This window comes from Panulirus ornatus, chromosome 73 (genome assembly GCF_036320965.1).
Source record: "Panulirus ornatus isolate Po-2019 chromosome 73, ASM3632096v1, whole genome shotgun sequence".
Lineage (NCBI taxonomy): Eukaryota > Metazoa > Arthropoda > Malacostraca > Decapoda > Palinuridae > Panulirus > Panulirus ornatus.
In genome coordinates this window covers 1,601,679-1,629,648 of record NC_092296.1, presented here as the reverse complement: position 1 = coordinate 1,629,648, position 27,970 = coordinate 1,601,679, and the positions used below count along the sequence as shown (strand labels likewise).

The 27,970-nt window shown below is 36.5% G+C and overlaps 1 protein-coding gene across 1 annotated transcript; it reads left to right on the top strand.

Moving 5' to 3' along the window:
* Window positions 1-407: 407 nt before the first annotated feature.
* Window positions 408-25,767, top strand: nSMase (neutral sphingomyelinase). Its single transcript, XM_071661297.1, has 8 exons — window positions 408-597; window positions 1,456-1,543; window positions 2,826-2,967; window positions 4,644-4,865; window positions 15,448-15,660; window positions 16,077-16,205; window positions 16,822-16,933; window positions 17,350-25,767. Exons 2-8 carry the CDS (start codon window positions 1,470-1,472, stop codon window positions 17,739-17,741), a joined length of 1,284 nt encoding a protein of 427 aa, XP_071517398.1. The 5' UTR covers window positions 408-597; window positions 1,456-1,469; the 3' UTR covers window positions 17,742-25,767.
* The last annotated feature ends 2,203 nt before the right edge of the window (window positions 25,768-27,970 follow it).

Below are 27,970 nucleotides of genomic sequence, written 5' to 3'. Positions count from 1 at the left end.
ACTAAAGAAACATTTTGCTTCAAATCCACGACTGTCATGTAATACACCTCTTTAGTTATACGATAAGTTTTTGTCTTCCTTTTGAAAAAAAAAAAAATCCCGTATGTCATTTTACTCCTGCCACATTATTCCATGAGTCTCTATCCTCCATTATCACAAACATCCTCATTAGGACCTAATGGTCCATTGCTGTTTGAATTCAATTCAGTTCAGTTGCTGTTTGAAATGAATTCTGTTCAGTCACATTTCGTGGCATCTGTTGGTTGTATTGCTACTCCCCTTCCGACATCTTTCTCGGAGTGTATGGATTGACTTAGATGTTTATTGAATGTAGGATGCATCATAAACTAGTTTATGGCCAAGATATAAAATAGAAACCCTTAAGATGAGGTTTTCTGTGGGGGTGCGGGGTGTCAGTGGCAGCGGAGTGTGAGCGTCCACCTGGTGTCAGAGTGGCTGAGCTGCTGCTGCAGGGAGGAGCTACCTCCAGCCCGGGCCTCCTGCACTCCACCCACCTCCTGCCTGTATTTTAGTAGGACCTCCTGCCTTACATCTGCTCCTTTAAGCCCTCCCGAGGGCCCCTGGGATTAGTGAACGGTAGGGATTTTTCGACATGGCTTGTGAAGCTTCCTCGCGGTGGCCATGGTGGATTGATTTTGACATTGTTCTTTGTAATGTTTGTGTGTGGGTTTTTTTCCCTCTCTCCTGACGCTGTCGAATGTCATGTGAATTTATATATTGGATATGAGGATCCTTTGTGTATTTCCTTGAGTGCCTGTAATTTCTGGAGGGTGTGAGTTTGATGCTGTGTGAAACATTGACAGGTTTTTTGTAGGAGGTTGGGAGGCAAGGAAGGTGGATAACAAACAAAGACATATTTTGACTTGGACTTACCTTATTTGTGCTTGAAGACTGTCAAGCGGACGGCTGTAGTTCCCTCTTGCCTTTACCTCTACAGCTCTTTTATTACTGCAACCCAACCCATGTGAACACATGTCGTAAATCCAGTTAAGTGTGATATGGGGAATCCAACTGGTCCCTGTAGGTTGCTTAGCAACATGTATGGTTATAAAAAAAAAAAATGGATTTTTAAGGACATTCTCATAGGTGTTTGGTTAAAGCTACCTGGATTATGCTTTACTGGCAATAAAGAGGATAATTGTTTTTTCTCAAATGTTACAGTGTCTGCAAAAATAGTTAGGTTGACAGATGAATATATTTATATGTGTAAAAGTTGTATGGAATAACCCGACATTGGTCTTCCATTTCATAACTACATCAATTCTTTTTATTTTCTGTCAGTATACTGTGTTGTTGGCTTGACGGGTTGAAATAAAGTGAAAATTATCCATCATACTTGTTGATATTCTTCATTAACTGATATATTTATTAAAGGATTATTCTTATTTGCTTTTTAATGTATTAAACTACCAGTTCTGATCCTGTATTTTCTAGAGTGACGGGAGCAGATGACTGTGACAGAAAATAATCAAAAGGATGACACAATGTCCATTGACATTAAGGTGTTGACCCTAAATGTTTGGTAAGTTTAAGTTTTGTTGAAAATCTGTCTTTTTGTGCAGCTACTGGTACATGGTGATGCAAGTACTGGATTTAGAATGGCTTTGTTGGAATGACTCTCGCAGTATGCATGAAATTTATATTTCGGTTTAGGGAACCCTCATAAAACAGAAGATTGGAGTAATAATTTCCATATGATCACTTATTATGTAAATATATATGTATGTTTTAGAAGATTCTCAGTACAGCTGATAACACTGAGAACAAGGGGTCAGCTTCAGCTGTGCCAAGTTATCCTCACAAGGTGGAAAAAAAAAGGCGCAGCATTGTTGAGGATCTTCTGACAGTAGGAGCATCTGCCTTACCCTTCTCTTGCATGGAATGCAGCATTGTATCATTTACAGACTTTTACTACACAAGTCCTGTTTCATGTATTAACTATTTCCAGCTCAATGGTTTTAAATTAGAAATAACTTTTTCTCGGAGACATGGTAGTAGAATGAATCAGAAAGGTTTTGCTTTCACAAGTTTGTGTGTATTAGCATAGCTTTGATTTTGTGTACATTTTTAATGACCTGCTTGGAATGTCAGAGGTGTATAGTTTTAACCTTCTCTTTAGTTATATACTTTCCTTGTTTTAGTTGATGCCCTCAACTTCTCCAGCTCTTGCAAGAGTTTTGGAGTTAGGCCTTTTTTTCCTAGCTTTTACTTGTTATTACTGATATTTTTTTTGCCTGTTTGCTTTTCCTGCTTATGTGAAGTAGAGTCAGGAAATATTTTTCCTGCTAATGTGAAGTAGAATGAGGAAAAAACTTAATATGACAACTTCTTGTCCTGGAAGAATTGTCATCCATTCATTTAAGCTGTCCCATATACAGGACAGATCAGGTGTAAGCCTGGCAATTTTCATTGCTCCACATTTTCAATTTTGATGGTTTGACATGCATTCAAGTTAATGCTTACAAAGTTTTCTTTATTTTGCAATGGTAATATTGATTAGTTATACTGAAAGACAGTACCGTACAGGTGTTTGAATGCCAAGGATAGGGTGAGAAGTTTTAAGATGGTAGGAGTGAGTTAATACAAGAAAGTAGCATTTTCTGACCCCACTCCCACTTCTCATAGTTGCCTTTTGTGAACTGCAGATAGCCATTATTTTTCTTCTCTCCCTGGGGCCTGGTAATATTATGATTATTATGTAGATACTTTGGGGGAGGGAGGGGGTTGTTAGATTTTTGGGCATTACGTGTATCTAATGTGTTCTTTGTTTGGTCTTGTATTGATTTATTTTCTCATTTTTGCAGGGGTATACCTGGCATATCCAAGAACAGAGAAGCTCGGATAGAAGCAATTGCAAACCAGCTCATTACGGGACCAGAGGAATATGATTTTGTTTTTCTTCAGGAGGTTTGGTCTAGGGCCGACTACTATTTTCTAGCCACTAAGGTGAGAGAAAGTGCTTTAATGAGCTGTTATAATTTTATTATTGTTATATTTAAAAGAACTGAAGCCCCTTAGGGCCTTACTGAGTGCTATTTAATATAAATCTGAGTGTGGGATGTTCCGTAATTCACACCTTAAAGATTTCAGAGAATAGCAGTTTTATCTAATTTACTTTTGATTTCATTTTTGATAGTTATAGGGAATACTTAAAGAGTTGAAGTTTGGACATAAAGAATTGTATTCCAGTTTTGGACATTTTAAGAAAATAAAGCATTGAGGAATTTATACTAGTAAGATTATAGAAAAAGTATATAGGTAAGTAATTAACAGTAATGAGATGATGTTAGATGACGGTATAGCACTACAGATTAGCATAAGGAGCTTGATATTATGATGTCTGGCACCATTTTTGAAAGCAACATTTGTGCTGTGTTTTATGTAATTTTATGTCAAACATGTAACTCATATATGGTTATCTCTGGGGGTAGGGAAGAAAGAATACTTCCTACGTATTCCCTGCGTGTCGTGGGAGGCAACTAAAAGGGGAGAGAGCGGGGGGCTGGAAATCCTCCCCTCTCGTTTTTTTTTTAATTTTCCAAAAGAAGGAACAGAGAAGGGGGCTAGGTGAGGATATTCCCTCAGGGGCCTAGTCCTCTGTTCTTAACGCTACCTCGCTAACGTGGGAAATGGCGAATAGTTTAAAAGAAAAAAGAAAAATATATATATATATATATATATATATATATATATATATATATGGTAACGAGGGAACGGTAGAAGTGGAAGACCAAATTGGAGGTGGAAGGATGGAATGAAAAAGATTTTGAGCGATAGAGGCCTAATCATACAGGAGGGTGAAAGGCGTGCAAGGAATGGAGTGAATTACAATGATGTGGTATACTGGGGTCGATGTGCTGTCAGTGGATTGAACCAGGGCATGTGAAGTGTCTGGGGTAAACCATGTAAAGTTTTGTGGGGCCTGGATTTAGAAAGGGAGCTGTAGTTTTGGCTCATTACATGTGACAGCTGGAGACTGAGTGTGAATGAATGTGGCCTTTGTTGTCCTTTTCTAGTGCTATGTCATGCGTGTGCGAGGGGAGGGGGTGCCATTTCATGTGTGGCGGGGTGGCAACGGGAATGGAAGAAGGCAGCAAGTATGAATATGTACATGTGTATGTAAGTATATGTATGTATACGTTGAAATGTGTAGGTATTATATGTGTGTGTGTTGGTATGTATGTATATACATGTGTATGTGGGTGGGTTGGGCCACACATTCGTCTGTTTCCTTGTGCTGCCTCACTAACGTGGGAGACAGCAACCAAGTATAATGAATAGATAAATGATATATGGTAATACTGCTTTCTTTTATTTAGTTTTATTATGCACTTTTGTGGGAGATTTAATCTTTTGTGATTTCGAAATTTCAGGTTTGTTCGTATATATTCATGCACCAGTCTGTTTTATCACTTTATAGAGCTGAGATCTTGGCTTTTGATTTTGATCATCCATGTAGCCAATTTCCTTTTTTGTCAGTGAATTCCTCACTGGCTGAGAGTGAGCATGACAGATTGATTTTTGTAGTATATAAGTAGGAAAAACTTTACGTTGATGATTGTAGACATAAAGTTTTATACTTATATTTCTGTTTGCAGTAATTGTTTACTTTATTTTTTCAGGTGAACAAGGTACTGCCTTTTGCACACTACTTTATAAATGGATTTATTGGATCAGGTGTTTGTATCTTCTCACGCTCACCAATCACTGAGGTCCATTTCCACAAGTTTACCCTTAATGGTTTCCCACATAAACTTCAGCATGGTGATTGGTGGGGAGGTAAAGGTGTTGCAGTATGTCGGAGTACAAGACATGGAATTCCTTTCACCATTGCCACCACACATGTAAGTACATATGCACAACTAATAATTCACTTAATGTGAATTTTGGATAAGTATTGCTCTACTATCAGTCTATGTCATCATTTATGAACTTTAACATATTTCATAAAGAATAATACTGTTCAGTCTTTTTTATTAAGGCTCACAGTACAGCCCATAGAAATTAAACTTTTAGACATCTTACAAGACTTTTGTAATGTATATAGAGTGCGATAAGGTCGGGTTGTAAGATTGTGAATATTGAATGTAAAGGTAATATTTGATAGCCACATATTTTGGAAAGTACAGTACTGTGTATGTATAGTCTTGGGAATTTTTTGAAAGGTCACTAAATAATATTCATCTGAGATCCTGTTAGTTAAATATCAATCCTGTTCAAGATGCATGTAGGCATAGAAATTGATTTTCTAGGGCCTGCAGCAACCCATAACATGTTTTACAGGTCAAGGTAGGTGAATAAAGCATGACATGACTGACTTAGGTGAAAAGAGAAGAGTTTATGTGGTTGGCAGTAAGAACAGATGACCTATTATGTACATGTGAGTTAAAGGTGAAGGGTAATGATCTTTTATTTATAGGTTTAAAATGCTGTAAGAGAGGATGAAATGACTGTGCGAGAAATTTTGAGTTTCTCATGAAAGGTGAATGTTTAAGAAATAGGTGCTCAAGAATTTGATTGTGAATGGTGATTTGAATTAGGTTAGAATTAGTGTTTACATTTGTTCCAGATTTTTGAAAGTAATTATTTTCTTTTCATTTACTACTTGTTCCATTTATATAGTAAACATTACTCCACTGACTCTCCTCTTGCTTACTTATTTAACCTTCTTATTTATTAGTTCTTATCTCAAAGATTTTTTTTCTTGTCCGCTTCATCTAATTCATTTAGGAACTTTATTTTCATTATATCTTTTGTTCATCTTTTTTCAAACAAAAGTACTATGTAGTTTGAATTTGGTTCAATGTTTTTTGTGAATTTTATGCCCAAGGAAGTTTATTGACCTAGAGAACAGTTAGGGAATAGTCGGGACAGTGCAGAAAGTGGCACATCATTCCTTACTTAGAGTTAAGTATATATTATTTGCGATTATAATTACAGGAAAACAGACTGGGAAAATTTAGATTTTCATGGAGTTAGAAGCAAGAGAGGGATCAGAAGGGGTGCAGGACCCTAAGAGGAAATTCACTAATGGCAGTTATATAGAATAGATCAAGTTCTGTGAGAGTCAAGACTGGGAAATGAAATTTAGGAAGGAAGTTATAGAGTATTACTTTTGGAGGTTCTGCAAAATCATCAGTGAAGGAGTCAGAACATGGGTACAATTGGATGCTAATAGAGAAGGAAGATGAAAAAGGAGTGAGACATTGTTCATCAAGACATGCTAAAATGTTGTACCATGGAGAAGATAAAGGCTTGAGTCCTTCTCACGAGTCATTTGTGTAGCTAAGGATTGGGAATAGCCCTAAGACTGAATCCAATGGAACAATATTGGTTACTTTTAGCTAGTTTCAAAGGAACCTTGTATATTTGTTCTTTGTCTAGTTCTGTTTAGGCAGCTTTAGATCCGTTGAAGATGTCTCCTGTTTTTGCCTTCCTGGATGTTTTCCAAACTTTCTTTTGATAATTTATGAGTGTAGGTACCTTCTGGTCCAAAAATACAGTCTATCCATCTTTTTCTTTTCCCAGACAATTGGGTACTCCATAAAAGTCCATAATTCCTGAAAAACCAATTTTCCTTTGAATCCATATTGCTTCTCACAGCCAGTGTTCCTGATTACCTTATCCAGGAGTTTAGAGACTTTGTTTGCCACTGGCTATCTATTTATTTTTTTCTATCATACTTGATCTCTGTTTTCCATGTCAGCGAGGTAGCACCAGGAAACAGATGAAGAATGGCTTGGGGAGTGAGTCAGTTGTTGTTTGCTGATGATACAGTGCTGGTGGCTGATTTTGGTGAGAAACTGCAGAAGTTGGTGAATGAGTTTGGTAAAGTGTGTGAAAGAAGAAAGCTGAGAGTAAATGTGAATAAGAGCAAGGTTATTAGGTACAGTAGGGTTAAGGGACAAGTCAATTGGGAGGTAAGTTTGAATGGAGAAAAACTAGAGGAAGTGAAGTGTTTTAGAAATCTGGGAGTGGATTTAGCTGCGGCTGGAACCATGGAAGCAGAAGTGAGTTACAGGGTGGGAAAGGGGGCGAAGGTTCTGGGAGCGTTGAAGAGTGGTGGAAGGCGAGAATGTTATCTCAGAGAGCAAAAATGAGTAGGTTTGAAGGAATAGTGGTTCCAACAGTGTTATCTGGTTTTGAGGCATGGGCTATAGATAAGGTTGTGTGAAGGAGGGTGGATGTGTTGGAAATATGTTTGAGGGCAGTATGTGGTGTGAGGTGGTTTGATCGAGTAAGTAATGAAAGGGTAAGAGAGATGCGTGGTAATGAAAAGAATGTGGTTGAGAGAGCAGAAGAGGGTGTATTGAAATGGTTTGGTCACATGGAGAGAATGAGTGAGGAAAGATTGACAAAGATGATGTATGTGTCAGAGGTGGAGGGAATGAGAAGTGGGAGACCAAATTGGAGGTGGAAAGATGGAGTGAAAAAGATTTTGAGCAATTGGGGCCTGAACATGCAGGAGGGTGAAAAGTGTGCAAGGAATAAATTGAATTGGAATGGTGTGGTATACCGGGGTCGACCTGCCGTCAGTGGATTGAACCAGGGCACGTGAAGCGTCTAGAGTAAACCATGGAAAGTTTTGTGGTGCCTAGATGTGGAAGGGGAGCTGTGGTTTTGGTGCATTACACATGACAGCTAGAGACTTGAGTGTGAATGAATGTAGCCTTTGTTGTCTTTTTCTGGTGCTACCTCTCACGTATGCAGGGGATGGAGGGTATTATTTTATGTGTGGCAGGGTGGCGGTGGGAATAGATGAGGACAGCAAGTATGAATATGTACATGTGTATATGTCTGTGTATGTATATGTATGTATACGTTGAAATGTACAGGTATGTTTATGTACGTGTGTGGGCGCCTATGTATATACATGTGTATGTGGGTGGATTGGGCTATTCTTTTGTCAGTTTCCTTGCGCCACCTCACTAATGCTGGAGACAGCAACTAAGTATAATGATATAATTGAATATATACATAGAACACCCATACATGCACTGAAGAAGAATTCAGGCCACTGGCTATTAGTTTAGATTATTTTGAGTGTGTCTATCCATATACAGTATAAGGAAAGCATTTTATCATTAACACTATCATAGTATTAATCCCTAATGAAGCATGTATCTGCATGCTCTTTCAATGTGGAAAACAAGATGGTATTGCGTTTGAAATGGATCTAGATTCTTTGTAAGCATAGTTTTGTTTTGTCTAGTGATCTCATTACTTTCAGTGGTCTCCTTTCCATCCTCTCTTGATTGGACTAGTGGCAATGTGTCATACCGTGAATACACTCTGTAACCTAGCATTCAGCTTCTTAGGCTTCTGTTTCAGCAACCCACCTTCTTTGAGTCCTTTCACTTAACAATGTTCTTTCACAGTAGTCTTCTGATGAACATATGAAACGTTATGATTTTCCTATTCTTTGTCCTCGGTGCTTTTCATAGAATTCACCAACTCTTCCTGTTGTATTCTTTATTCAATTCTTGATGTCTTATTAGAATGCTGTGTGGCTGTTGTCTTTTCATTTCTTGTATTTTCATTGCTTCCTTATTGGCTCTCTGGCATCCACCACTGGTACCCACCTGTTGACTCTTGCATTATCTGCTGTACTTCAGATTTTCCTGTAACTATTTTTTTTTACCCTGACTGTGAAATAGGCTTCCTCATTTGTGTTCCCATAAGATATTTTCAACTTTTTAAGAGATCCTCATTTTTATCTCCTTATGACATTCTGAATACTTTTTTTATTCCTTAGTTATTTTCTTACTAACTACATATTCTCAATTCCCCTTTGGATAGTCTCTGTTGACTTTCTATCAGAACAGAGATTTAATGGTTATTGTTAAGTTAAACAAATGGTGACTACTTTGGTATTTTCATTTCAGAATGATGGTTGACCAAGCTGCCTCTTCTGTCAGAAGGCAGAGGGATATCCCCTCTGATTTTTCTTTTGTAAATATTTAAGTATTAAGAACTGATTGTCTGAAAAGTGGACGTGGAGTGAAATTTGTGGTTGGAATCAGGAGTTTTGAAATTGATATGAGTTGAAGTATTGAATATGGAATGGTTGATGCATTGAAAGTTGCTGTGATTTTATGAACATGTGGAAAATGATGATGGTGCAGTAATGACCATGGGTGTTTTGCAGTATAGCGAATGAAAGAAGACATCCGAGGAAGTTATGAGTAGATGGAAGAATAGAGTAAGGGAATACTGTACTTATGTAAGAGGAATGTATCATTTAGAAGAATCTGTAGTGATGTATAGAAATCCTGGTGGATAGTGATGGCTCACTTTGAGCCACTGTATATCATAAAAGAAGGCCCACACAGTACAGTTGAAATACAGTAAAGCATAGCTTTTATCACAGTTGATTTTAGAATAACCACCAGTGGTGGTGATGAGGTTACTTTTAAATATATGGTATACATTTTAGAAAATGATAATGATAGCGTTCTGTAATTCACCTAAAGCAGTTCATTTGCTCACCTTTTGCAGTGCTGCATCTTTTAATTACCAAATCTTGAGAATATTTCTGCATTTTGTGCACAGCCCATGTGAGAGTTGTTTGGTTTTGCATCACAGTTTCTGTTGATCTTTCCACAGCTTCTAGGTGTCTACCAAAGTAAAGGTGTCACTACCAACCTATGTAATTATTCAAGAGGAAAGGAGAATGATGAGGAGCAACCCTTAGTAAACAAAGTACTATTATATCCTATGCCTCTGGCTGTGTTAGAGATGCATATTATTTGTTTTGAGCATATGCAGCTGCTGTTTTAAAGAAATAGATTGGATATTTTGATTAACCCGTAGTATTGTTTTTCATATCAGGCAGGTGAGCTAAAAGGACTTGCAACCATTAAACCTGATCTTGCCCAGCAAGATGAGGGTGGACACCCAATACCTACAGAACTCACAAAAATCAAGTGGAAGTGGCCATTATCCACCATACTATTGGTGTCTTGAAGCTCAGCTAGTCAGATGTATCAGTTCATTTAACACAAGCTAAAGCCCAGACCCAGTAACATGATTCTGCAAATACACTTTCTCCCACCACCTACTTGTCCATGTTGGATGTTATCTAGTTCAGTGTGTTGAGCTGTAGTCTGTGTGCTGTTCTTAAAGGACAGTAATGTCCGGAATATGTGAAAACATATAGCCTAAGGATAACTTCATTTCTGTTGTCCATGATGCAAGAACAATCTTAGATATTGTCTGGACCATTATCAAAGTTGTGAAAATTTATTGTAAGCTAGTAGAGCAAAGTGGATGGGTTAGAAAGAATTAAAGCAAGTCATAGTATAGTATTGCTCTGTCTTAAGCCATCATAGTGACATCAGTTAAGAGCCATGATATTAATGAAAACATGGTGTCTTCATACTCAGTTGAGTGGCAGTACAGTTGATAACCAGTCATGGTTTATGCACTTTTACTTTGTTTTTGTATCATTACTACTGATTTGGATTGCATGGTAATGCTACCATTGTAGTTACAATTGTGCCATGGTCAGCATCCAGTTGGAACATCATCCATTATGTTTGTTGTCACTTGATTTTATTTCAATTTTCATCTTTAACCCTGGTATAGGACTTATGGATCTCTGTTGTGTAGGAGTTGGTAGTAGTTTCTGACCAAGATGCATTCATAAGCCACCAAGGTCTCAGGCCCTTTCTGGCTGAGGCAGTCAGGTCACAGTCTACTTAAGTGTTCATCCTCTTGTAGATGCTGCTTGATAAATTGGGTACGTAGCACAGGCTAAGGTACATTTTATTGATGATTACCCCAGCACCTCTTTCTGAGAGATAACCTTGATTTGAGAATTCATTTGCTTGTGCCTCCTCAGCTAACACATGAAAAAAATGTATCCCTTGGGAAAGAATGGACTCAAAGGAAGATGGTAAGGACCAGAATGTAAGTTCAAATATTTTCTCCTGTAGGCCTGTTTTGAACTAAAATCCATTGTAATCCCTCCTGCTGATCTGTGCTAGAGTAAAAGCAACTAGTGACATGAAAACCAGTGTCACTGGCTCAGAGACAGCTGAAACAATATCTTGCTCTTATATTTTAGATACCAGCAAGTTGTATTTTTTAGTATTAAACACCTGATCCACTGCTAAAGCTGACATATATAGTTTTGCAGTCTATATTTGGTGACAAAATCTCATTGGTCTTTGACGTAGCAGAATGAATTATCTTGTACACATTTGCCAACTTTTTGTCCAGTGATTGCTCTTGCCAGTATTAGGAATTGTGTTTTTCAATCGTGGGTCTTTGAATGGTGCAAGCTGTGACTGACCACTGAAGTAGCTGGCTGTATGCTTTGCTTGCATCTTTCAGTCTTGTTATTTACCCTCCTAAACAATGAATTCTACATGGGTTATGCAGTTGTAGTCCTAATTCCCCCATCTACCCATCATAAATCAGCTGAATATTGTGAGTAATCAGTTGCAAGAGCTGCACATCAGGAAACCTGGGGAAAAGGCTTTCTGTGTGCTACCAGATGCTAGAATTGCATCCAACGATATGGATATGGTTATATTTGATAAACAATTCTTAACATATTGAGACCAGATCTTGTCACTACACCGAAAGAAAAACAGAGATCTGATAAAGAAGGTTCACTGAAGAGCAACTAATAAGTTGCCTGATTTAAAAGGACGGAGCTTATGAGAGGCTGAGGGATACAAAATTTTTCACTTTGGGGAAGAGAAGAGAGAGAGAAGGACCCAATAAGAGCCTTTGATTTTCTGATTCTGCTGAACAATTATCACAGTGAACAGATCTTCAAAGGATTCACTACCAGAGTAACCAGAGGCCATGACAAGAAGCTGTGCAAAAAAAAAAAAAAAAAAAGATTAGAAAGAATGTACAGTACTGGTTTAATATAAGGGTTGTGGATGGTTGCAGTAAACTGACTTGAGACTGTGAGTGCTGGTTACTTTTTAAAAAGGTTAGAAGTGCTTCATGTTGGCATAGAAAGCTAAGATTGGGCCCAATGAATGTGTTTGTGCAATAAGTACAAGTAGATAACTTTTGAGAATGCCCCCAAAAGCTGAGTTTAGGGGAGTGTGTGGGAAGAGAAAAGTCTAGAATGAATGTGAGCAAAGCAAGGTAATGATTTGTAGCAAGTGGAGAAAACCTGGAGGAAGTGAGGTGCTGAAGGTACCTGGGAATGGATGTAGCAGTGGATGGAAGTGGGGGCATAAATGAGTCTCCTGAAAGTAGGGGCCAAGGTCCTAGCTGCATTAAGGAACATGTGACGAAGTTATTTTCTGTTAGGGCAAAGATGGCTCATTGTGAAGGTATAGTAGTCTGCACAACATTTTATGGATACGAGTTCTGGACCTTTAAATGCTAAAGAAAGGAAGAAGGTGGACATAATGGAAATTTCTGTGAATGATGGGATGTGAAACAGGTTGATCATGTAAGAAATATTGTAAAAGAGACTTGTGGTACTAAATGCAGTCTGATTGAAAAAGCTGGCTAGGGTTTGCTGAAGTGGTGTGGATATGGGGAAGTAAAGTTAACTGAGAGGAACCATGGAGTTGGGGGAGATTAAGAAGGGATGGATTGGAGGGGGCTTTGGGATGTTTGGAGGTTGAGAAGCATGCATGAATAGAATGAATTGGCCTGATGTGGTATGTGAAGGGGTAGGGGGTAGGATGTGCTGTCAGTGGCCTGAACCAGGACATGAGAAATGGTTGAGGTAGATCTCAAAATACAGTAGCCTGTGGTGCTTGGCTGTGAATGGCACACTCTGGTTTTGATATATTTTGTTTAGCAGCTGGAGTGTGGGTATATGCAGATGAGGTCATAGTTGATTTGGTTTGTTCATGCTTACTAGTGTAGGAGAAGCAGCTAGGCATTAAAAAGGATCTTATTGTGGTAAATATTTTGACTGTCTTAGTTGGTTAAAGTCCCTTAAAGATAGTTAGAATATCTCCAGTTTGAATGCCTTGGAACCAAATAATATTTGGAATTCAGATTTTAAAAAAAAATTATTCATTTATTTCTTATGGGGTTTTCTAGTTTTCATATCATATTTGTGAATGATATAGTTAACCTTATACTAAATGGAAAAGTTGGAAAGCATTTATTTATTGTGTTGAACCAAAATTCTTTCATGTCTGTAATTCTTGCAAGTGTGATGTAGACTTGGGCTGAGTTTGGTGATTTTGTAGAGGATGAGATGTTGTAAGAAGTTTGTTGTTATTCCGTGAGAAAGGCAGAACAAGGGCAGAAACTTCAGAGATAACAGAAAAGCACAAACACTAATATTTTGAATTCAGACTTTGGAAACAGCTCTATTTGCACAGGAGCCTTTGCATGGGCTTTGAAGTTTTAGGATGTTCTGACTGGAGATCAGCCTCTAATGGATAGTCTCTGTCTCTCTCTCTCTCTCTGTCTCTCTGTCTCTCTCTCTCTCTCTCTCTCTCTCTCTCTCTCTCTCTCTCTCTCTCTCTCTCTCTCTCCTCACCTCACCTCACCTCACCTCACCTCACCTCACCTCACCTCTCTTCTCTTCTCTTCTCTTCTCTTCTCTTCTCTTCTCTTCTCTTCTCTTCTCTTCTCTTCTCTTCTCTTCTCTCTCTCTCTCTCTCTCTCTCTCTCTCTCTCTCTCTCTCTCTCTCTCTCTCTCTCTCTCTCTCTCATGATTATTTCTATTCATTAGTTTTGTGAGCTAGCAGAACCTCACTTAATTCAGGCAAAAGTATTATTAATTTTTATATTACAAGTTGTTGAGCTTACATCTACTTCTGTGGTATGTAAAAGGGAGATTTTTCCTGCTTATTAGGTGTATGTTGCCCTTCCATAAGGGTATGTATCTCTAGAGTAATTACAGTTGTGTGAATAAGAAAATACAATGTTCGTATGTATCCACACTTTATTGTGTCAGCTGTGAGTGGTGTCCCTGTGTTTCTCTCATACTGTGGCTTCCTGTTTCATTTTATGGTTATAAAAGTCCTTTTAGCTCTCCTAATACAGAGTATATATTTATACAAAGACTCTTCTTTCTGTGCCATGGTGGTTTTAAACTCTAAAGAACGAATTCTGTCTCACTTGATTATATATTTTTTGGAACTGATGTTTATAATCAATGATAGACTGTATTAGCAGACCCTATATAGGTGGGATGCCATGGATATAGTGGGTAGGTAAAACGCTTATTTCAAATGCATTGTAATACTTGATGAGCCAAGTCTCAAGGAGTTAATTGTCCAGTCTGTCTTTTACCTGTTTTAAATTTTAAACTTATCGGAATTGAGCTTGAAACTGATCTTGCCTGGAGTATCGGAATTGAGCTTGAAACTGACCTTGCCTGGATGGTTTGGATGCCATAACTAATTTTACCTTATTCCTGTCATGATACAGAAAGAAGTCTTTCAAAATGCTTAACCTGTATTACTTAATGTTTTTTAGTAGGTTTTTGCTTTTAATGCTTACTCTCTCTTATTCGCTGCGTATTTCTGTATTTACTAACCCAGATACTGTGTCCAAACCCCATACTGTACATAGATTCTCTGTGGTAGTAGTGCTGTGCTTCAAATCTTTGGACAAGGCTGCATATCAAAATGAAAGCTGTGTAATGGGTCTTTTGTTTATTGAATGCTAGTTAGAATGAAAGTTAACAGTGAAATGTGAGTAATTGCCTCTTTCAGTATCTCCTTCAAGAGAAAGTTTTGTATGATGGCAGAAATTTGGTAGGCTCCCCATCAAGCATTTAGGGAAGATTTCACCTGTGTCACCTTGCATTTAATGTGGGAAAAGGTATACATAATGAAGATGAAGAGATCTTCCTTTCTGAACAGGAGTGGCTGTGTTTTTTAGGTACAAGATTTATTCTCACAAAAGCATTATAACTATCAGAAGAATATACGCCTTTGCCTTAATTGTTATATGAATTGCTTTCTTGGCTACATTTACATATTACCATACCCTAATTGACTATCATATTCTTAAATGGATCACATTCCTAAAAACGTTTTTTTTCACTATTCCTTATTAACTTCATTGATTTCTGCTATTGCTCATGTTGTATCCACCTTCTTTGCCTTACCTGTTTGAGACATCCTTTTTGTTATAAGCATTTTGTAGAACCACTTTCTGTTTAAGCAGATGGGAACTTCGTTTGTGTAGCAGAAAAAAAAACATGCAAGTTTTCTGCATGTTTCAGACTTATTCTGTAGAGAGCATGAAGATGTACAGGTACAGAAGTAATTGATGAGAGCTGTGCATGCTTTGATTTGCTTTTACTTCTGAAAATAGCTGATTGGGTATAAATGAAAGACCTTGTAACGGCAGGAAGCTATTGCTGACATGAAAGTTGAATTATGGTGGCAGAGTGAGGCAAAAATAGTAATACATTCAGACATTTCCAAGGGATTTCTTTGGGAATATATAAGTGATTTTTCTTTTAATCCACAGCTTCATGCAGAGTACAACAAAAAGAATGATGAATATGTACATCATCGGGTAGTCCAAGCTTTTGAGACATCACAGCTCATCCGCTTCTGCCAGAGAAATGGAGACGTTCTCATATTAGCTGGAGACTTCAACTGCACACCAACAGATTTTGCCTATAGGATGATTAAGTTTTATGGCAACCTGATTGACACCTACACTGACAGTCCTGTTAAGGTTAGTCTTTGTGTTACTGTTATGTGTAAAGAGACATTAGATAATGCAGTATAGTAGGTATACATTGACAGTGGAGTTTAGATATTAGATGTTTTTTAAGCATCAAAGGCTAAGAAGTGTCCCTGGAGTTCTAGTTTATGGAGATTCTGTTGCCATAGCCATCCCCATGAGGGAGTTCCAGTTGGAACAGTCATCAGTGATATAGATAGATATGTAGAGTAGAAGAATCTCAGATATTAATCTCTTGCAATGGGGAAACATCTCCATATATCAGATCTACTTTAGCCTGGTTTTCCTTTTGCTGATAATGTCTCCTTTGCCATAAGGTAAGTAAAAGCAGATTGACAGACTGTTTTTCTTTGTTTGATAAGCAACCTCTTTTAACCTGTAGTATATGATAGTATATTCTCTTTCAGACACCTGGTTCAAGTGGAGAAACAAATGAAACTCCAGCAAACAGTTTTACTAGCGTTAAGACCCTCAAGGAAAATCCCTCTGGAAACAGGATAGATTATATCTTTTATCATGCTTCAGCATCTCATAAGGTAAATTTGATAGAATTGGTAAGATATGAAATGTTTATAATTTCATCCTGATCACTGAAATAGGAGTCTTGTCTCCCCAAAGTCCTAAGAAAGTCTCTTTCCAATTCTCATGAAACTTTTAAGATATAAGAAAAAATTGTCTTGACTAGATATCCATTGATGGTGGTATATAGTGTCACAGTGATGGTGTTACTGACTGCATTTAAGTAGAATTGGCTGATTTATATGATTAAAGCTTTAGGGTTGGTGTGAAGGGAAGACCACATGTGGCATGGGGAAGTAGAATGGAAGAGAACTGGAATGAGAGAAATTGGGGAAGAATGCATGGAATGGTGTATGTGAAGGAGGCATATAAGGACATGGATTAGTGGAGACTGTTTTGCCATCACCACTACCTTGATGGTGTGCATTATAGTTAGGTGTATGTAGATAGAAATTACACAAAGGAAAACCCTAATATCACATAGCTTCGTCGTATTTTCCAGAGGCAGCAATTCAGTACCTTAAAATTTCACAATTTAGAAACAAAGCTTATTAACCAAAGGTATTTTTTCTTCATTACTCTTTACACTTGTTTCAGCTGCTTTGATTAAACAATAACTTTTAAACTTTTTAGGTGAAAACAAAAGTATGTGACCAACCATGGCCAAATAGAGTTCCACAGCAGGACTTCAGTTTTTCAGACCATGAGCCTGTCCGTGCAATTCTTACGGTCACTCCTGTCAAAGGTAAGTTTTTGGCCAGTTTTTAGTGTATCTTTAACATATTCAGAAACCTCTTTCTGTCTGTGAAGCTTGGAGAATCCTCTAAAAGCAGTCTAATGTATTTGTACAAAATGGTGTTACTGGGCTCTGCCTGCAAGTAGTTACCCCATGATTGAGAAACTGGAAATAATTGACTGGAGATGATGTTTAGAGATATTTGGCTCTAGGGAAAAAAGATTAACCCTCAAGGATACCATGGAGTACAGAGAAGTATGAGCATCAGTGCTGGAAATATTTGTGTGATTTTTCTGCATGTAGCACCATATTTAGGATAGGTGAAAGGTGAAGTTAGATATTGTATATTTTGTTCATCACATTTTGAGTGATATATGCTGTAGTGAGTATTTACACACTTGCTTAACTAATTTTTATGCTTGCAGAGGATGACAGCACTGAAACAGTAACTGAAGTCCAAGCACAAACTGATGCTCTCCTGGAGAGCTCTGCTGTGTGTGAGCAGGGTTTGAAAAAAGTTGCTGTTAGCCGCAAGTTGTATCTCTTCCTGGCCATCCTTTTGACCATCTTAGAGTTGGTATATCTTGCTGTATTATCTTTAGATTTATCTCCTGGATTGCGGATAGCGCTAGGTATATTGTCTCTTGTTGCCATGGCTGCTCTGATGTACTTTCTCCTCATGGGAACAGTCTTTTATCACATGGAGTACAATGGAGTGAAATCAACCAAGCTGGCACTCAAATGTCATCTTGAAATATTAACAAAAAAGAATGCTCAGATAGAGGAGAGAAAAAGGTCATTATCATTTATAAAGTGACTACAAGCAGCAGGGTTGGAAGATAGCAAGTCAAAATGAATTATCATATTGAGCTCAAAAATTGTAATATCATATGACAATAATGAAGTGATATGGAGTGAATGCACTCATTCTTTTGTCTACAGTAATATAATTTTGTATGTACTTACGTAGCTTTCTTAAATCCCACAATGTATGAAGTATTTTGTACCTCACCTTGAGCTTTGTTGCTATCCACATTGGTTGGACTGTGATGTCTATTCTAGTTCAATATAATGTAAATATTGGGCTGTATTTTTGTAGCATCTAGTATTAAGAACACTTATGTCAGTGTAATTGCACTGAGTAATAATCCTTTCACACATGTAGCTTATAGTTATGAAAAAGACAACTAATTTGTTCATATTTTGTTAGTATATGCAAAATAATCATAGATCAGCAGTACTGGTGTGTACTTTTGATTTGCTGCAGTCAGATGAAAAGATTAAACATTTTTCATTGCAAAACTTAATTCTACTATATGTGATATGTGTTTAGAAAATGAAATCAGTATGGATGCATGTATTTGGTATGAATATTTCATACAAGGAAAAGGAAATTTACTGATTATATATGAGTTCTTTGAAATATAGTTATCCATAGATGGAGACATGTTTCAGCGTTTACTAGAAAAAATTATGATAGGAAAGTGAAAGGATGCAGTATATTCAGATGATAAGTGATGCATGAATCCGTAGTATTGGTTATATTTTTGAGGCAAAAAAAATTTGATATAAAAGAATGCCTTTGGAAACCATTTTATAGGGTACTGACTTTTCTTGTAAAACTGATTGTAGCATAACTAAAGCTGCTCAATGATTTCCACGGCCTTTTTGGCATTAGTAACCAAAATGAACCAAAGGATAATGTCTGAAACTTTCTAAAAGTGATCGCTTCCTGATGGTATTGATTTACTACCACCAGTTAACCAACAGTATTATATTGTATGGCCGATTTTAAGAATGACATTCAGAACTGTTCATTTCAAGAGTCTTAAGATGAAATTGTGATGCAAGACACACCAAGGTAATACTTAGGCTGTTTACCTATCAAGATTTGGATTTGTGTACAACAATTACCAAATCATATTTAAGGATATCAAACATGCTGCCTTTTTCTTAACATGATAGTTCAGTATAGTAACAGCTAATTAATCACCTTCGTATGCCATTGATGTACTGAAATAATCAGTGTTTGACTCAAGCAGGAGTATTTGAAGAAGTATTCTTATTGTTGCATTTGTCACTTCAGAAGTGTAGATTTTTCGTACACCATGTATGTCGCATCACCTTCAGTCTACCTAGTATGTGGCAACAGATTAGCATAGCATTCCAGGAATTACATTCCATTTTGGATTCATGTTGCTCATCCTTTTTGCACTTGGGTCAGTGAGATTTAGAACAATAGAGCTCCCAGCATTTCCCATTTGCTCTCATTTATTAGATTCCCTTACTAGATTTTCATGAAATGAAATAGTATAACTCAGTAAATGTATGTTGTTTTTGTTGCTTGTTCATGAGTAATCAGTCATGCACCATACATGTATGGCAAGCATAGTTTTTGTCAGCAGCATTAGGTAATTTCTGAATCTATATATAAATTTCTTTTGTATTAGAGAGACTAGTGAACCTTTGCAAAAATGGAGACAATAAGTACATTTCATCATTTTTAGTTTGACAAATTAGTTTTGTTTTTTGCCGTATTTTTGAAAACTAAAACAAATCAGGGTTTAGATGCTGATCTATTCATCAAGCTTATCAATAACTATTTCACCTTTCTGGTATGATCGTTAAATCAATGTGAAAAACTTGTTAGCCTTTGTTTTTTGTAATGTGATTGCTAGTATGAGTTTTTTTTTAAATTACTTGTGTAAATACACAGCTAATCACTTATGATCCCAGCACTTTATCCATATGAAGCAATGGGATGAAAAAGACATTTATGCAAAAGTATGTAGACCACTCTTGCCATACGTTTTACACTTTATATAAACTAAATACAGCACTTTGCTTTTTTTGCAACACACACCATTGAAGTAATGAGTAGGCAGTTAACAATTCTGTAATGAATCAAATGCATTGGTAATAGTAAGCTTCCATTGAATATAAGCTGGGTCTCCCATTTTGTTCCTCATCAAGGGAGTATCCATCATGATACTCATATGAACACAAGTTCATTCATGAGGGTCTCTGTATTTGCTTTGTATTTCTGTAGTAATATAGCCTTATGGCCTTTACTTGAAGCATCATAGTTTTGCCATTAAATTTACAAGTATATATGCATTGAGCTTTTAAGAAATTCCCTTAAAATCGGCCATAAAGTTTTTACTTATGCAACTATTTTGATGATAGAAATTATGTTATATTTAAAAGGAATAGTTTACAAAATGGTAGCTAATTAACCTTCTATTTTTGTAATCTCTAATACTTTCTGAAATAATTATAGAGAAAGTACTTTTTGGACATTGTATATTTTCAGTTTCTGTATAAAAATAGTTACTTGTATAGGTCTGTGCCTTTGCTAATCTGTTGGTAAGGGTAACCAGAATACTAAAACAAAGTTTACACTCTTATTGCAAGAAGTTGACTTTTAGAAAATCTCCACTTAGGAACTGAATGTCTGAAATGAACCAGTTGGAAGTTTAACTAGCCTCTTGCTCTTTATAGATTTAACAAGATTGTGAAAGTGCTTTCTTCCTTTTGTCCCAAAGTAAGAATTAATATGTTTTTGTACCTGGACAATATTATTCTTTTTTTTTCCATACTTATTTGCTGTTTCCTGTATTAGTGAGGTAGCACCAGAAACAGACGTACATTCTTAAGCTGTCATGTGTAATGCTCTGAAACCACAGCCCTCAGTCCAGACTTTTCTGTGGTTTCTCCCAGCAGCTTTATATGCCCTGGCTCAATCCACTGATGACGTGTTCCCCCTGATCCTTGTCATCAGGAATTTTGTGGTGAGCTTGTTGACATGTTGAACTAAACAGTCCATTTAGGGTATGTTAGATTATGTCTAGTCAGTGATTTGAGTTTTGTGGGTGAATTTTATATTGTTTGACCCATTCTTTGTGAAACTTGTACAAACAGAGAAGTTGTGCTTTGATGGCTGTATTTTCAATTGCTAGAGGGCAGATGGAGTCCTTAATAGTATCCTGGCACTACCTCACTAGCATTAGAAACAGCAAGAGTGAAAGAAAAAGAATGTAACTTAGCCTAAGCCTGTGGTAGACCTGTAAAGGCACTTTTCAACATACACTTGATTCAAAGAAAAAGAGACAAACCTCTTGGCTCAAATATTTACATTGTAGCACTTCGTGGTCAGGTGTAGCATTAATGTCTGATGTTGGGTGATTATCTTTTTCACCTGAAGCTTTGATAGATATGATGTGTATAATGCATAGCCGGTTATAGAGTTTCATTAACGAACATTCATAAAGCTACTGACAAGATGCTTACTGTTGTCGTGTTGCATTGACTTGCTATAGTTTATATACATATATTTACCCCTCTAAAACTGTCTGTTATAATTGAAATTGTGATGATAAAGTAAGCTTGAATCATCCATTTGTGTGAAATGTGAAAGTAGAGTGAGATTCTGCTTCAACAAATGAAAGGATTTAGTTTGGCCATTAGTAGCTAGCCAGAACTAGGAATATAACTTCAGGTTACCATCAAGCTTGTGTTATTATTTGATAGTATGGGTTCTTAAGTATGCATTTAATTTTTTCCCCTTGCAGATCTTGTAATATAGCTTCACCTTTTCTGTTTGTATCAGTTACTTCCCTTCAAACATCTCATGCAGGGTAATATGTGTACTTTTCATAGTAGTTTTAAATCAACAGTTTGGGTGCTTTTTCAGTTGCTATCAGAATTGATAAATATTCACAGTTGGTTGGTTGGTGTGTCGCTTATGAAAACAGTACTATTGGGAACTAAAAGATTTTCCAATTTTTTCCTCAGTGAAGATGATTTCTCACCAGATCAAGCACTTGTTATACTATAATGTCTTTTGGGCTTATATTTTTGCTATTCAGGTGAATCTTATCAAAACACAAATTGGGAAAGGACTCATTTTTCCAGAGCCAGCCCCGTGACCTCATGAATAGATATGTGCCAGTTCGCCGCAAGCTAGTGGTTCTCGTGGATTAGATATATGACATGTATTTTATGTGAGATAACTGAATGTGAGATAACTGTCTGAATTTAAATAATGAATTTAACCACATATACTGCAGCACAGTGTTTACCATGCCTTACAGTCAGTGTAATGGAATTGTTTAGGTACAGTAAGTTGTTGTAATGCTCTTATGTGCAGGAAAATGCAGACATTTTAAATCTACCATATTTTTCGTTGAGCAGACCAGAGCTGGGTGGTCAAAACCCATTGGCATACAATGCTGTCTTCATATTCCTTGATAGAAAGCACTGTATAGGTTGATATTGTTTGGAGTCTTCATCATTGTAAGAAAATTTCATTAACAGACAGTGTAGCTTTGGATACTAATCATCTTGCTTATCCTGTACTTTGACTACAGTGAATGTGTGAGATAACCACTAACACTTCAGATTGTTACACCAAACCATCTGTAGCAAAGAATATCATTTCTAATTATATGAAACAATAATACCCATTGTAAGTAACACTTCATGATGTACTATTGATTTTGAATCTAAGTTAGTGGATGTAACATAATGTGATATTCATATTTATACACATTACCAAAACATGTACCAAACAGGAATTAAAAAAGACATTGTAACTTGGTACAGTATTGGTTAGAGAATAACTAAAGACTAAAAGTTATATTCCAGTCCACATTTCCTAAGTAGGCAGCTTGTGGTTTTGGCATGGGCAGAATGTTTTCTTCATCTGATCCTAGTTTTTGGTACAGTTTCATACAGAGCAATGCTTTTAGTTTCTTCATAAACTCGTCTTCATTGGAAAGAAAGGCATGTGCTGTGTTTATGCAACTTATCATTGCCGTAAGATGGAAAGAGTTGTTTAACTTCCTCCCATTATATGTCTCTACTCTGTTGGGTGATTCTTTTGATGTAACAGATCGATAGTCAGTGGGGTTCCTTATTTTAAGTGGAAGGGCACAAAGCCTGTTTCTCTGTTTACAAATGGTTGGAAATTGGGACAAAGGATGGGATGTGTTGGTCATTCACATTATACAGCTTTCTGTAAGTTAATTGCTTTGAATAAGATGTAGTAATATAGCATGGTGATAACATTTTAAGGATTTTCCCATCTACTGATAGTTTTCTTTTATGGCTACATTTTCATTATAGCATCCCATAGAAGTCTACCACACTCATTCTTAATTTCATTCTATTCCTTGTACAATGCTAAATCTATCATTTTATTCTCTTGCTGTTTCCGTAATGTCCTATGATTGCTTCACTTCTCATGCTTTCCATGCTTATATTTTTCATGTAACAATGTACTGTTGCAGCCTTTTTTTTTTATAACACTTTGGTACTTCTTAATGCAAGCTTGCTGTGAATGAATTATTTTTGTGATAATTAGTTGTAGAGTGAGTTGTTGATGGGCTTTCAATAATTCTTGAAGAGACATATGGTAACCAGGGTGTTTGGTTAAACATTCTGCTTGCAGTATGCGTATGTGATAGTGACAATAATTAACTGTCTTAGTACAGTTTTGCTCTGAAGCCCAGTGAAAATAGTTGTTTTAGATTCTGTAGATTGGGAAAGGCTGGAGGATATCATTAGTTTTATTTTGATAGTTTTGTATCAAAGCCCTGGCCTGGTTGATAGCTTCTGAATTCATTTATTTCTTAGGTATTTTTTGATATTTGCTGATGCATGACAGCACTAGAATGTTGGTCGCTGTTCTTGAACTTCTTGATGCAGCATACGATACTTCCATTTATTTCAAGCTTCGGACACAGTGCAAGTTACTCTCATCTTTCGCTCAAATCACTGTACAAAAACATTTTCACATGCCTTTTGAGAATGTCATATCTGATTTGTCTTAATATTTTCATGTTTATGCCAAGTTTGTCATAGTACTTTATTTCTATTTTTTCCCCACAAAAGTGTAAAAATAGTCCTAGTTCCTAATAATGTATTGTGTAACTATTAGTGTTACTGCTTAATTTTCTTTTGTAAAAATGTATTTCAGGTTTTGTCACTAAATACTTTTCATGTTTATCAGTAATGGTTACACTAACATTGCCTATCTTTAGCTTATCATGTTCATATGAGATCTTGCTCTTTCCATTATGTAAGACATTTCTTAAGCAATTTAATCCTGTTGCTAATGATTTTTTTGTGTTTAGTTTCACTGATCATTGCCTCATAACTTAAACCTTTTCTCTGTTTTGAAAATGTCTCTTTATGTTTGGAATTTTTGTTAGAAGTGATTTAGTACATTTTCATCTTTATAATGTAGTGGGGAATAGTGGAATAGATTTAGTCATAAATAGTCATTGTAAAACCTGTGCTCCAATTTCATGTTGATGCTATTTATTTTGCTTCAAGCATATCAGTATATATTAAGCATATAAATATTAGTAACAGGATGACTGGCTTAATGATATGTTTTATTTCATAGATGTGAGGAACATCTACCTTGATGTTCTCTGATCTGTACCTGCAGTAGTTAATTGTTACATATTAATTTATGTCTCATAAGAACATGAATTGAGAGTATTAAATCCTTTGGCTTCTGGAGAGGATTGAGCATTAAAGAAATTATATAGGAAGATTGTGGTGTAATGCATGGATAAGGGTAAACGATCTTAATAGAGAAATGGTACTGTCATTATACCTTAGTTTAAAGAATATTTGAGGTTGTTTTTATGCTTTTGTAATGTCTTAGTATAAATAGAAATAACAAAGTTTGCTCAAATGTATGACTTACTGAGGTAAGGGTGAAGTCTCACTTAGGAGCATCCTGGCAAGTTAGGATTTTATAACAAAATTGAATATTGTGAAAGCTCTAAGTCAGACCATGTGTTGAGTTTTTATTAGGTAAAGGGATTGAGATAGTGACAACCTCTTTCTTGCAAGAAAGAAAGAAACATGTTATGCTTGATTAGGAAGCAGGATTTCACTATGAATTTCTTGTAACTCAGTATTCCATTCTTAGAGTTTCCAGATGATTTAGAAGACATGTTTATTATTTCTTACAGAAATGCACATTTTTCACATCACCAGCCTTTACATATTTTGCATTTTGTTAAGTTACTCTTATTTCCATTCGTTCTTTTGATGACCTTGTATATATGATGTGATTCACGTATTGTGTAAGAGTCAGATTTGCTAAAATGTACTTCAAGTACATATTAGTATGGCTGTCCATTAAATCATCTCATTTTTAAACTGTGATTAAACAGTTTCAGCCCTTTTTCACCTGTTAATTGTCAAAAGATGTTTATTAGTGCCATTCTTGTTAGCTAAGAATTAATGCTGTTATTTTTATATATATATATATTGTATATATGTAGTTGTGCTTTTAAGGAGACTTTCTCCCCATAATGCAACCTTTTCAGTCCTGCCATTTACTCTTATTGCCTTGGGAATATTACTACAGCATTATTTCCATATCCAAGAATTAGGACTAATTATACACAAGATTTTGTACTTAAACATTATCCATGGTAATGTAAAAAAAAGATTATTTATGTGAAGTCTCTCGTGGGATTTTTGTTTTTGTTTTATTTATTTATTTACCTCTGCATGAATCTGCTACATCACTAATGTAGTGATTATGCTGTAGCTTTCAGATAGTAATGATATGCATCTTAGTTTTAGAATTGCTGAAAATCACTGATGTTCTGTCATCCTTTAAGATATCTCGTTAAATTATGTGAACTTAATACCCCTTCCGTGTACCCATTTCTTATATACCTGCGGTATGTATATTTTCTCAGTGTTCACAGCAAGACCACTTCAGTCATTATGAAGAATTGTATTTCCTTATGATTTACCCACAAGTTAAATAGCTTTTTATTTTCTTGTATTATATTGTGTACAATAAGTTATTAGTTGTTTTTATAACCCTGAAATGAAGGGCTTAGCATCCATCATGTATTGCCATTTTAGGTCATACCCAAGAGAGTTTCACTATCCATTTATGTTGTTTTTTGTGAATGGAATGTAGTAATGATTGTTCTTGGAGCTGCAGGACCTTCTAGAAAATGGGCCTTGGAGTAATCAGATACATATTTTTTTCATGATCGTTGTTTGCTGCTTTAGCGAGGTAGCACCACAAATGAAGAAAGGGTGCATCTTCTCACTTTCATTCTGTAGCTGTCATGTGCAATACACACAAACCACAGCTCGCTATCTACAACCAGGCCCTACAGACCTTTCCATGATTTACCCTGTATGCTTCACATGCCCTAGTTCAGTCCTCTGACTGTGTCGATCCCAGTATACCTTGCCATTCCAGTTCACTCTATCCCGTGCATGTCTTTCATCCTCCCGCATGTTCAAGGCCTCAGTTGCATAAAATCTTTTTCACTCCATCCTTCTGTCTCCAGTTTGGTCTTCCTGTTATCCTCGTACCTTCCACTTATGACACATATATCCTCTTTTGTCAACCTTTTCTCCCTTATTTCCTCCGTATGTCCAAACTATTTCAGCAAATACTTTTAAGCTCAACCAAATATACACATACACATGACAGCTAGAGACAGTATGAACGAATGTGGCCTTTGTTGTCTTTTCCTAGTGCTACCTCGCACACATGAGGGGGAAGGGGGTTGTTATTCCATGTGTGGCGAGGTGGCGTTGGGAATGAATAAAGGCAGACAGTATGGATTATGTACATGTGTATATATGTATATGTCTTTGTGTATATGTATTCATTGAGATGTATAGGTATGTATATGTGCGTGTGTGGACGTGTATGTATATACATGTGTATGTGGGTGGGTTGGGCCATTCGTCTGTTTCCTTGCGCTACCTCGCTAACGCGGGAGACAGCGATAAAGCAAAATAATGATAATATATATATATATATATATATATATATATATATATATATATATATATATATATATATATATTTTCCCTGGGGATAGGGGACAAAGAATACTTCCCACGTATTCCCTGCGTGTCGTAAAAGGGGAGGGAGCGGGGGGCTGGAAATCCTCCCCTCTCGTTTTTTTTTTAATTTTCCAAAAGAAGGAACAGAGAATTGGGCCAGGTGAGGGTATTCCCTCAAAGGCCCAGTCCTCTGTTCTTAACGCTACCTCGCTAATGCGGGAAATGGCGAACAGTTTGAAAAAAAAAAAAAAATATATATATATATATATATATATATATATATATATATATATATATATATATATATATTATTTATATATGATTCCTAGGGATGATTTGAAAGAATACTTCCCACGTATTCCTTTCTTATCGAAGAAGGCAACGAAAACGGGAAATCCAGCCATGGGGGCTAATTGAGAATTTTCCCTTTTAGACTCAGTCTTCAGTTGACGCCACCTTGCTAACGCGGGAAAATGGCGAATATAAAAAAAAAAATATATACAGACGATCGCCGTTTCACGCGTTAGCAAGGTAGGGCATACTTGCTTTTATCCATTCTCGGTGCCACCTCGCCCCGCAGGAAACAGCATAGCCCCTCTTGCCACAGCAAGGTAACTTCAGGAAGCATACGGGGAAAGGCCACATCCGCTCATATATATACGGCAGGTCAATGATGCGCATGGTGTAGTATGTGCTATTACATATGTGTATAGGTGTATACATGAATATTCTTTTTTACAAGATATATAAAAGAAACCGGTTCTAAAGCACAGAGGGAAATTATGAAATTTATGGCTGGCAGTAATTTAAAGTTTATGAGAGCTTGGTTACACCGCCAGAAAATTAAACATGTAAATTTGTCATTTTACAATCTGTAGTGGAGCGTCACTTGTACAGAATAATTTCTCTAGGTTATATGCGTTTAGATGATCAGAACTAAATAGAAATACATAATATTTTAGTAATAAGTGGTATTTATCAGCATTTTGATTTATAGCGGATCAAACGAGTCACGGAGAAAGTAAAGGGAAAATTTAGAAAAGAAAGACCACTAGAGAAAAGCAATATTAGCATAAGAGAAAGTTCTGAAATAGTAGTACATTTGTCTGCGTACACACATCAGTTCAAGCACGAGTCACTTCTATATCACTTCTGTATACGGATTATATGTAGGTAATTAGGGAGGTGATGTGT

Bases quoted from the DNA above. Each gene is read 5' to 3' on its own strand.
- nSMase (XM_071661297.1), top strand. From the start codon at position 1,470: ATGACTGTGACAGAAAATAATCAAAAGGATGACACAATGTCCATTGAC. The intron at 2,968-4,643 runs GTGAGAGAAAGT...TTATTTTTTCAG, and splicing joins ACTATTTTCTAGCCACTAAG to GTGAACAAGGTACTGCCTTT. The intron at 16,206-16,821 runs GTAAATTTGATA...TAAACTTTTTAG, and splicing joins ATGCTTCAGCATCTCATAAG to GTGAAAACAAAAGTATGTGA.